This window comes from Populus nigra, chromosome 2 (assembly GCF_951802175.1).
Source record: "Populus nigra chromosome 2, ddPopNigr1.1, whole genome shotgun sequence".
Lineage (NCBI taxonomy): Eukaryota > Viridiplantae > Streptophyta > Magnoliopsida > Malpighiales > Salicaceae > Populus > Populus nigra.
In genome coordinates this window covers 46,196,055-46,208,393 of record NC_084853.1, presented here as the reverse complement: position 1 = coordinate 46,208,393, position 12,339 = coordinate 46,196,055, and the positions used below count along the sequence as shown (strand labels likewise).

The 12,339-nt window shown below is 37.7% G+C and overlaps 1 protein-coding gene across 5 annotated transcripts; it reads right to left on the bottom strand.

Annotated features, from left to right (window-relative positions):
- Window positions 1-4,972: 4,972 nt before the first annotated feature.
- On the bottom strand, window positions 4,973-10,622 carry LOC133681598 (uncharacterized). Of its 5 annotated transcripts, XR_009836540.1 has the most exons (5): window positions 9,571-10,622; window positions 9,379-9,450; window positions 8,941-9,068; window positions 5,714-5,783; window positions 4,973-5,329 (listed from the first exon to the last, which is right to left on the bottom strand). XR_009836540.1 is itself a non-coding variant. In XM_062104684.1 (3 exons), exons 1-3 carry the CDS (start codon window positions 10,423-10,425, stop codon window positions 9,057-9,059), a joined length of 939 nt encoding a protein of 312 aa, XP_061960668.1. In that variant the 5' UTR covers window positions 10,426-10,622; the 3' UTR covers window positions 8,744-9,056. The 5 variants fall into 5 exon arrangements, 2 of the variants coding, with proteins under 2 accessions (XP_061960668.1, XP_061960670.1); XR_009836539.1 differs by having other exon boundaries at window positions 4,973-5,783; XR_009836541.1 differs by having other exon boundaries at window positions 4,973-5,783; window positions 8,941-9,040; window positions 9,571-10,621.
- Window positions 10,623-12,339: the final 1,717 nt, after the last annotated feature.

Here is a 12,339-nt window from a genome sequence, read left to right as displayed (position 1 = left end):
AAAAAAAAAAAAAAGGGGAAAGAGCAGAACGGTGTCGTTTTGAACGACACTGTTCATCTTTCTTCTTCCCCCCCCGAACAGGCAGCAGGGAAGAAGGAAAAAATGTTGCTTTTTTTTGAATTTTTTTGGCCGGCCCCTCTCTCTCTCGCCTGGAGCCCACCGACCGAACACAATGGCCGACCACCCACCGCGCACCACTCGCCGAACCTCGGCAGCCGTGCCCATGGCCGACCAGCCGGCTGCCCCCCCATGTGAGCTGTAAAAAAGTCATGCCCTTGGCTCTATAAATGGGAGCCAAGGACGCTGAACCAGTGGAACCAGGAGGGAAGGGACTCGAAAGAGGGAGAAAGAAAAAAACAGAGGGGAAGAAGAACGAGAAAAAACAGAGGAAAGAAAAACAGAGGAGAAGAAAAAAAGGCAGAAAAAAAAAAAGAAGCAGGAGAAGGAGAGATTGAAAGGGAAGGGAAGAGAGAAGAAGAAGGAGAGAGAAGGAAGGGAGGAACGAACCAAAAAGAAGAGAAGAGGAAACGGACCGAACCGTTGGAAACAGCCGCAGCGCCGCCTGGAGCCGCCGTCCGTGAACCACGACACCGCCACCGGCCTCCGCCACAGCACCGCCAGAAACGCAGCAAGCCGCCGCCTGCTCCGCGCCAGGTAATTTTTCTTCCCCTCCGTTGCTGCATTTGGTTTTGTTTCCTGCATGCAGAACGAATAACGTTCTGCATGCAGGAGGGTGGGGGGAAAATAATTCCCCCCGCCAGCTTTGTTGCTGGGCCAGGCTGGTCCTGGCCCAGCCTAATCTTCTGGGCCGGTTCCGGCCCAGAAGAAAGTAATAGTTTTTTGGGCCGAAATCGGCCCAGTAAATTTTGGGCCGAAATCGGCCCAACACTTGGGGCTGAGACCGGCCCAACCCAGTTAGTTGGGCCGGCCCAGCCCGATTTAATATTATATATTATATATATTTTTGTTATATATATATATATAAATTTAAGAAAATTCTGTAAACGAGAAAAAACAGAGGAAAGAAAAACAGAGGAGAAGAAAAAAAGGCAGAAAAAAAAAAAGAAGCAGGAGAAGGAGAGATTGAAAGGGAAGGGAAGAGAGAAGAAGAAGGAGAGAGAAGGAAGGGAGGAACGAACCAAAAAGAAGAGAAGAGGAAACGGACCGAACCGTTGGAAACAGCCGCAGCGCCGCCTGGAGCCGCCGTCCGTGAACCACGACACCGCCACCGGCCTCCGCCACAGCACCGCCAGAAACGCAGCAAGCCGCCGCCTGCTCCGCGCCAGGTAATTTTTCTTCCCCTCCGTTGCTGCATTTGGTTTTGTTTCCTGCATGCAGAACGAATAACGTTCTGCATGCAGGAGGGTGGGGGGAAAATAATTCCCCCCGCCAGCTTTGTTGCTGGGCCAGGCTGGTCCTGGCCCAGCCTAATCTTCTGGGCCGGTTCCGGCCCAGAAGAAAGTAATAGTTTTTTGGGCCGAAATCGGCCCAGTAAATTTTGGGCCGAAATCGGCCCAACACTTGGGGCTGAGACCGGCCCAACCCAGTTAGTTGGGCCGGCCCAGCCCGATTTAATATTATATATTATATATATTTTTGTTATATATATATATATAAATTTAAGAAAATTCTGTAAACGAGAAAAAACAGAGGAAAGAAAAACAGAGGAGAAGAAAAAAAGGCAGAAAAAAAAAAAGAAGCAGGAGAAGGAGAGATTGAAAGGGAAGGGAAGAGAGAAGAAGAAGGAGAGAGAAGGAAGGGAGGAACGAACCAAAAAGAAGAGAAGAGGAAACGGACCGAACCGTTGGAAACAGCCGCAGCGCCGCCTGGAGCCGCCGTCCGTGAACCACGACACCGCCACCGGCCTCCGCCACAGCACCGCCAGAAACGCAGCAAGTCGCCGCCTGCTCCGCGCCAGGTAATTTTTCTTCCCCTCCGTTGCTGCATTTGGTTTTGTTTCCTGCATGCAGAACGAATAACGTTCTGCATGCAGGAGGGTGGGGGGAAAATAATTCCCCCCGCCAGCTTTGTTGCTGGGCCAGGCTGGTCCTGGCCCAGCCTAATCTTCTGGGCCGGTTCCGGCCCAGAAGAAAGTAATAGTTTTTTGGGCCGAAATCGGCCCAGTAAATTTTGGGCCGAAATCGGCCCAACACTTGGGGCTGAGACCGGCCCAACCCAGTTAGTTGGGCCGGCCCAGCCCGATTTAATATTATATATTATATATATTTTTGTTATATATATATATATATATAAATTTAAGAAAATTCTGTAAAAATTATTTAAAAAATATATGTTTTTTTGGTAATTTTATTATTGTATTTTGATCACTTTTGGTTTGTATTTTTATGTTATAGAAATACAAAATTCAGTTTTAAAATACCCGGTTTTCGTCAAAACATCAAAGATTTTCAAAATAAAAATGTCTTTTGCTTTCAAAAAATTTCCTAAATATCTTTAACAATATTTGTGATTTTTCTACATATTTTCACCAAAATGGATTAATATTTGGTTGTACTTTTGTACCGTAAGAATACAAACCCGGTATTAAAGTACCCGATTTGCGTCAAAACAAAAAATATATACATAATTAAAAAATGTTTTGTTTTAAAATACGGCCTAGTCTCTCCAATATATATATATATAAATATTACAACATCATATTTTTCATACAACAAAGAAAATTTCAAAACGATATATGTATTAGCATGCATTTTGGCTTTAATAACCAGTTTATTCAAGCCATGAGAACTAGGCCAATATTTCAAAAATTCTAAAAAAATCTTTTTGTTTTATTTTTTAGATATGGGATTATGAATTTATACACAAAACTTTTTCCTGATGTTAAATATGTTTTTTTGTCATAGACATTAGCACGGTTAGGTTTTACCCGATAAGATAAGGACCTCCTTATTGAGGAGGACTTTTCTTGAACCATAGATGGACCAACAACTAGGAAACACAACGGGACCTTGATTTTATCAGACAAACAACAAAAGCAGCTTACCTTAGGTAGGGCGTATTTGGGGTGCTAAAACCTTCCCTTTACGCAACCAGTCCTCGTGCCCGATCTCTGAGACCAGTTAGGGTTCCTAGTGACCAAAATACTAGGTGGCGACTCCCACACCATTTTTCACTGCTAAGAGACAAAGAACTCCTTGTCTCACCATATTTACTAGATATATACCCCCCATCACACCCCCTGAGGGTGGACGATCGCCGCGACGTCGCGCACCCCGCGACATATACATATAGAAAATAACTGCTACTCTGATGTATTATTATATTCTGGTTATAACTTCAGGGGCGTTCAATATTGAATTCATAGTTTTACTCCAATGGTGGAACCATCACTTGCAGGAGCTAACCCAAAACATTCTAGGAAGCATGCAAGAATCAAGTGCTTCTACTTGGGTCATTTTTTTCCCGTCTTTGATAATCTTGGCCAACGCTGATTCGCAAAGCTTATCCAGAATCAGGCATATGTAATAAGGAAAAAAAAAAGTTGTCTGCAACCTAGGAAAAAAAAAAAAAAACCCTAGTGGAAATGAACAACAGGAGTAGTGCCGACATGACAGATACTATTTATGCTTCGACCTATAATCTCTAGAAGTAATGATTTGCAACTTAAGACCAGGAAACGTGCTATCAAGCGCTGCCTGCACGTCCTTGTCTCTCTTCCGGGGTTTTCTCTTAGGTTTTACTCCACTTAATTGAAGAAAATCAAGTTCAATCTCCGCTTTCGTTAGCGAAATCGAAAAACCTAGTTTCTTGATCGTCATGCCCTTCTTATTTCCACGACTACTCGTCACCGACTTAGCAACATCCTCCTGCTTCTCCTGCTGCTGCTGCTGCAGGACTGTTGACGGTCCAACGACATTATCCGATGGAGTAGTGGCACTGCTGGCTGCTTCGGATTTCTTAACGTCGGACTTGGAAACGACGCTATTAGTTCTTAAACGAACTATAATTTTGCTTTCATCGTGAGAAGAAGATTTTTGGATGGGAGGATGATCAGGGGATTGCTTGGGGAACTTTCGTGCTGGCTTTCTAATTGGTTTCATGGCTTTACCTTAATTATTGATGGAATTGAGAAAGACTTCTTGAATTTTTAGACCTCCGACTATCCCATTTATTAATATATAGAGGGGGGGGGGGGGGGGGACCTTGATCCGTTTATGACTTGGTTTGCCAATCCAGGTAGAATTCGGATTAGAATTCCGATTTTTAATTGAGAGTGACAGAGAAGTTGAGAATTAACTTTTTTTCCGGCATTTGTAGTGGTCATGATGTTTTAAAAAAAATAAAAGAAAAAAGAAAAAATGTGACGGAGTATATACATTAAGAAATTGAGAGATAATTTTGAGAGATAATTTTATTCATAGAAATTCCACATCACCAATTGAGCTACAATTCTAAGCTTTGACCCGTCAATTTTGAGTAAAACACAAGCATAGTCATGGTACACAGATAGCTTGTTTAAAAGGGTGATTGAGATTATATTCTAAGGTGGTTTTAAGAAGGGAAAAAAAATGGTTATAAATTAATTTTTAATATTTTTAAATTATTTTAATAAATTATTATTAAAAATAAATTTTTAATAATTAAAAATATATTATTTTAGTACATTTTCAGGATTCTTCACCATAATTCCAAATGCTATAATTCCAAATACTTATAGCATGACTACAAAAGAATCACAGTCCCTGTCTTCGAGCATGTTTGGCAGTGTGATTGCAGGTGCTTTTCAAATAACTTTTCATGCCAAAATACATGCCAACGATATTTTTTTATTTTTTAAAAATTATTTTTGACATCAGCACATCAAAACGATCCAAAACGTACAAACCATATTAAATTTTAGCAAAAAAAAAAATTCAAATTTTTTGAAAACAAGGCCGCAGCCGCGTTCCCAAACGGTGCCTTCATCATTAGAGGTTCATCATTAGAGGCAGGAAGCAAAACAAAAAAGAAATCAAATAAAGGGACTCAAAATGTTTAAAAGACTGAAAATGTCAAAAATGCCATCTGGAGTTGAAAGGAATTGCGTTCATATACAAGTAATTTCAAACAAAGACAGATCCTTGAGCTTAGAAGGCACACAATATGATCAATACGGCAGGCGCCCGCTTCGGATGGATGTCTATCTCCATGTTTTAATCTTCCAGCCACTGATTACAGCATCCAACTTTCCAATAAATACAACGGTAAACAACCAATCAACAAGGGCACAAGTCTGGGTAGCACTGTCCCCGTCTGTAGTCTGCTGCGGGAGGCACAAAGCAGCAGCTCAGGCCCCATCACTTGTTTGGCAAGAACCTGGGCTGCACCCCTGAGAGACATCAGCAGGCTTTGGAATATTAAAAGCGAACTATTCAATGCATTCACTGTTATGAACTGGACCTAAAACTGTGTTCGCCTCTCTTTCCACAGCTAGTCTGCTACATTACATCTTCTGTAGATAACATGTAAACAATACCTAACAATTCTAACAGGACCTACGACAACTGAAACATTTTACATGTAGCGAGCTTGTGCCTGAAAAGACACCACCACATGCACGATCCAATAACAAAAAGCAGAGCCAGACTCATATAACAGTTTATAGACTCGCAGTACAAAGAATTTTCAAAAATCAAGCCTTCGAAATGCAGGAAAAGAAAACATGTTGGGGGAATAAACTCGAGTTTATAATCAATAAGACGACGATCATTACCACTCTTCCTCCACACAAACTCTTCACGTCGATCTCAGAAGCAATCCAATCAGCATTCAGTCAGATCCAACTGTGAGCAAAACAGTACATATCAAGAGATAACAAACACATAAATTGCTCATGTCAAACAATGGTTCCAAAATATTATGGCCGCAGGAGTAGGATCTCTTCCTTTTCAGTTCTGCAAATGACTGAGGAGCTTATCCATGGTCTCAATTGGATTTATATGAATGGATCAGCGCTCACAGAAGCTAAACAACAATTATGGAAATAAAGTGCATGCAATATGGAGTGTATTCGCTCAAACAGTTTCAAGTACAAATGGAATCAAATTTATTGTTTTACAGCAGAGTCATTAATTCGAAGTTTTAATCAAGAAAACTAGGAGCAAAAGAAAAATAAAAACTATAACAAGTTTCTACAAAAATCCCAATCCATTGAACCACTCATTTATATGTTGAGAAAATAGGACATAAATTTGAGGACATTGATTATCAAACACAAGATTGATATTTAAGATAACTGCGGCTGAAATAATCATATAAATCAATATAGCATATAATTCAGGGCATTCATCGAATTTATTATTTTATGTACATGATGTAAACATAAGAGCACCCAGCCCAAAAAGCTGAAAGTGTACAAGACTTGCATCCTCCTATTCTCATTCTCCAACAACATAGTACTTAGATTCAGTAAAGTTTTCTCATCATTAATAATCTTGTCCGACGCTAATTGGCAAAGCATACTGACACTAATCTGCAAGTATCAACTGTGATAAAATTCTGAAAATGATAAGATAGGGGCTTGAGTACTTATATGAATGCTGTTCAGATCCTAGGCCACTTCTAGGACTTGATTCAACCAGATTAAATTTCAAAGATTGCATTGCAGAATCAAATTTCCTCCATATAAAAAATTGAAATGGCCACATTCTTCAATCTTGCAATCTTACTAAAAACAACCATGACAGCCATAGCTCATATAACTTTCACAAAGAAAAACGGTTAAAAAAAAAGTTGCTTAGCTAATCAAACGATAACAGTTCTTTCATCACACCAATCAAGGTCCTGTAAGTTTGGCGTATTTCAAACTGAAACAAATCAAAATACCAAGTACATAAATTGATTATAGCTTCACCAGCCAAACAAATCAAGTTTCCATTGGTACTTGTTGCTTCCAGATATTCCTGCAACATCCTAGAATCATAATCAGGGTTCTAATCCCAGATTTTCAATCCCAGTTATGCAACAGCATGCAATCCAAAGTAGCTAAGTTACTATACATATACTGATATAAAAGGTGAGACACGGCCAAGGGAACAAAGGGAAAGAATAAGGAAAGATTCCATTTAAAGATTCAACCGGGTATATTTCTCTTAATGGAATAAATTGAGTTAATAAAATACTGATTAATTCATTCATTAAAGTTTAATAACTACGTAACATTCAAAGAAAAAAAATGCAAGCTAGTCTGGGAATTTGTTTTCTAAGTGGTGTCGCTCAAAAACCTTTAAATAAACAACTAATATGCACTTTAAAGCATCCTACCATAATATGAAATGTGAACCAAGTCTGGTCAAAAATGTTAAACTAAGTGACGTACACTACCCAGCATCCGTACATGAATTGAAACATTCCGCATTCTATGTAACTATGATCTTGATCATTGGAGTTATTTATGATAGGTACCAACTTGTTAGCTTGATAATTGCAACTCCATGATGACATGATATTTTCTGTATGATCTTACAATCTGGTCAAAAATACAATAACTTAATCCATGTATGAAACAACTCATCTCATAAATCTAGCAAATCACAAGCTTTCTCTTCTTAGAAGACACATTTCTTATTAATCGCAACATTATGAATCGATCACGCCGGCTTCTAATCATGACACACATGCATGGCCCGTGCAGTCCACAAATAACGACAACGACGTGCATGGCTCACTCTTCAAAAAAGGAAAGGCAAGCATAAGAAAATTGCTCAATCCCTCAAAGAATCAGACTTTCCCTTAATCAATTAAAAGCCGTTAAAATAAATGTGTTTTGCTCTGATAACGGCATATTTATAATGGAAAGAGCTGCAGACTAACAACTTGTTAGCTTGATAATTGCAACTCCATGATGACATGATATTTTCTGTATGATCTTACAATCTGGTCAAAAATACAATAACTTAATCCATGTATGAAACAACTCATCTCATAAATCTAGCAAATCATATGCTTTCTCTTCTTAGAAGACATGTTTCTTATTAATCGCAACATTATGAATCGATCATGCCGACTTCTAATCATGACACACATGCATGGCCCGTGCAGTCCACAAATAACGACAACGATGTGCATGGCTCACTCTTCAAAAAAGGAAAGGCAAGCATAAGAAAATTGCTCAATCCCTCAAAGAATCAGACTTTCCTTTAATCAATTAAAAGCCGTTAAAATAAATGTGTTTTGCTCTGATAACGGCATATTTATAATGGAAAGAGCTGCAGACTAACAACTTGTTAGCTTGATAATTGCAACTCCACGATGACATGATATTTTCTGTATGATCTTACAATCTGGTCAAAAATACAATAACTTAATCCATGTATGAAACAACTCATCTCATAAATCTAGCAAATCATATGCTTTCTCTTCTTAGAAGACATGTTTCTTATTAATCGCAACATTATGAATCGATCATGCCGACTTCTAATCATGACACACATGCATGGCCCGTGCAGTCCACAAATAACGACAACGACGTGCATGGCTCACTCTTCAAAAAAGGAAAGGCAAGCATAAGAAAATTGCTCAATCCCTCAAAGAATCAGACTTTCCTTTAATCAATTAAAAGCCGTTAAAATAAATGTGTTTTGCTCTGATAACGGCATATTTATAATGGAAAGAGATGCAGAAATGAGACGTGTAAGTCGATCACACACCATATACCAACTATTTAGGTTTTGGGTTCTAGACATAATTCATGTTGTTGGAATAACAAGTAACAAGTTCTCGAAAACCAGCATGAAACAGAGAGTTGGGAAAAGCATCTTGATTTCAAACTAACTGAAAACATAAACATCAAAGTTATTCATATCTTCTACTCATTGGAGAGACTTTTCTTATGTACATCTGTAGCTACCCATAACATAAACTATAACACTAACCCTTCCAACATTCCCATAGACTCCTCGGTGATTAGAAAAAGGCACAAAAACAAGATACATTTGTTACCCTTTCATCTTCACGGGATCATGTGTTTGTTACATTGATTTCGGCATATAAAAAAGGTCTGACAGTCATCACCTCCAACTTCTCAGTCGATTCTCTAACCCTGCAGGGCAGGAGAACTACATTCTCAACTGTATAAATCAAAGCATAAAACAAATTAGCTGAAAATTTATTTTAAAAAATAAATCACATGGCCATTATATATATATAAAACATGTCTTCTTCATCATTATTCTCCTCATTTTCCACTTTTGCTAAGTAACCAAACCCCATATTGACTATTATTTTACTTAAAACCACAACAGCAAGCCACCAATTCCTCTTGCTGTTTCATTGATTCACTGAGCCATCAACTAGGAAATGGAAAAAAAAAAGAGAAGAAGAAGAAGAAGAAAGAAAGAAAATCCTTAAAACAAACAAAAAATCAACACAAAATCAGACCTTCGAAGGAGCTTCATGAACCTTATAGCAATCCGGGGTGATCGAATCCAGCCACATACCAGGAAACAAGCACTGCAAAAACAAAACCAACAAAACAAGCACATAAATTAGTCACCAATTCCATCAATTTACCAGCAAAAAAGAAACTTTATAAAACAGAAATAAAGAAAAAGAAAAATAATAGTGACATACATCAAGTTGTTTCTGCACATGCTTTGCTCTCTTCTTAGGCCTTCTCGCCGGCTTTGACCCAGTCAAGGAATAAATATCCTCTTCAATTTCCACTTTCGTAAGAGGAATCGAAAACCTCACCTTCTTCTCCTTTTCCTTTTCCTTCCCCTTACCCCTCTCCTTCTTGTTATTATTATTATTGTCATTATCATTATCATAATTATTAGCGTCATTACCATTCCGGTTGGACCGAGTCAATTCAGTCCGGTTACCACCCGGCACCTGAGGTTTGATCTCCGGCACCGCACCCCCACAAATCTTCAAAGCACCTCCATTCCCATTCAAACCCTTGTTGTTATTATTATTACTATCATTATTAATATTATTAACAGCTCTCCTCGGCCTCAGATTCCACGTCTTCGGCATCAGTTCCTCCACGTCCTCCACTACAGCAGCAGAGCCCTGATCCACTGCACCCGCAGCAACATCACCAACCACGCCCTTGCTGCTTCCGCTGCTGCTTCCGCTTCCGCTGCTGTTTTTGTTAGTCCTCAACCGAATAAAGATCTTCGATTTCCTCTCCGAATTCTCAACATCACCAGATTTTTTCTTCAATAGTTTATCAATCTTGACCCCGCCGTCTCCCTCTGAATCCGCCGCAGAAGCAGCATCGCGGTGAGGAGACTTGTGAGTGCGAAAGCGGTGGTGGTGGTTGGTAACGTTATTGGAATGGTTCATTGACCATTTTAGGTCTTGCAAAGGGAAGTTATGGAGCGGCTGGTGTGGCTTCACAGTACTAGTAGTAGTATTAGAAGAAGCCATGATAGTGTTGTTGTTTGTGTTTGGCTCAGTTTCCGGTACAGTGCGAAACACCATTGAAGAGAAAGAGTCCGATTCTTTCCCTGTTTTCGAGAAGCAAAACGACAGCTTATCAGGGATTCTGATGGAGAAGGGAATCAGAAATTCTAGAGCATAGGCTTGTCTGATAAGAAAAGATGGAGGGAAGAGGAGGAGAGGAAGCAGTTAATATACTACTGCTGCCTGTTGAGGATACTCTAGTCTTAAGAGAGGAGGATGGAAACAAGAAGGTTAGTTATTGTATTGCCAATTTCGTCCTTGGGATTCAGTGTATTTGCATTTTGCCCTGGTGGGATTTGATTACTTGGGTACGGTTTTATCTATCTGTAGGCGTTTTTTTTAATCTCCGCTCATAAGGCAGGTTCCGTGAGCACCACTGTAGATTTTGTTTTCTATATTAGATTTTTTAATCTATTAATTGCTAGGGCGTAAATTTTTGTGTAGATTATTTATTTAATATTGTTTCCATATGTGTTACAAAACTTTGGTATAGGATATAGCAGGTTAACCGGTAACTCGTTAATTCAAATTCATCTAACGTAAAATTAATAAAAAAAATTATTTTATTTATTAAAATGGTATTAGTTTAAAAAAAATTACAAAAAATTTAAATCTAAAATTGACTTGAAAAAACCTACTTTTAGCCATTTTAATTTTCAAATCAAGTCTTGTTAAAATAATATCGTATATATGTTAGAGAAAATAATATTCGTTCAAGAGAAAAACAAATAAACAAAAAAGGTATAGCAGTTTGTTTTTATGTTTGAAACTGTATTTTAAAATTTTTATTTAGTTTGAAAACATATTAAATTAATGTTTTTTCTAGTCTTTTATGATAATTTTGATATGTCGATGTGAAAAAATTATTTTAATATTTTTTAAAATAAAAAAATTTTAAAAAAAATATCTTACCCTATAATACCAAATATATATTATGCAAAATTAGTACTGCGGTGAAAATAGCTTAAAAGGAAGAAGAAGAAGAAGATTTTGTTGCGGATTAAAGAGGGTTGTTATTTTGTTTGTCCTGGCATGGCAAGAACTTAAATCACTTTCCCTTTGCATGTTCATAAAATAAGGCTATTGCTAGTATAAGCTATTATGGAGAATCTAACGAGTCATGTGTGGAACATCTGTGCTGTGTTCTTACTGGATTTGGTCCTTAAATCTGGAGCATATTAATCTCCCAACTGCATCCAGAAAGTGGCTACAACTTTAGACACCTAGGAAAAGGTTGTTGACTGGTGGCGGGTTCATTGCAGGATGCCAAGACGAGAGGCTCGAATCAAGGAAAAACATACTCTTATCACGAAGGATCACAATTTAACATCGACTTATCCGAACCAACCTAAATCAATATGTTTTTTTTATATATAATTACCTTATTTAATAGTCAAAATGATTGGAAATCTTCCATATTTATCCTTTCTTTCTTAGTAGGTAGTGATAGATTTATATTTATAAGAGGTAATATATTTAATATCAATATTGTCAAAGTCCATTCAAGTTTAATAAATATCTAAATTAAATTTGTTTTATATATATATACACACACATTTAACATGTAAAAAATTTAGATATTTATATTTTATCTCTCAAGTTTAGAGTATCTATATCAATATCATTTACTCGAGTGTTATTTTATATTGAACAATAAATAACACCCGAGTACATGATATTGATAATGATCCCGTTTGTTTGCTGGAAAGTAGTTTTCTTTTAGAAAGTGAATTATTTTATGATTTTTGGTAGTGTAATGGAAAATAAGTTGGAAAACATTTTCCAGTGTTTGATTATGTCATGGAAAATAAGCTGGAAAATAACTTATTAATGTTTTATTTTTCTCAAGTTTATTAAAATAATGAAGAATAAATCTTATAAATTAAAAAGTTGAATGATAATGAAATTGAAAAAAATATAATTTCATAAATT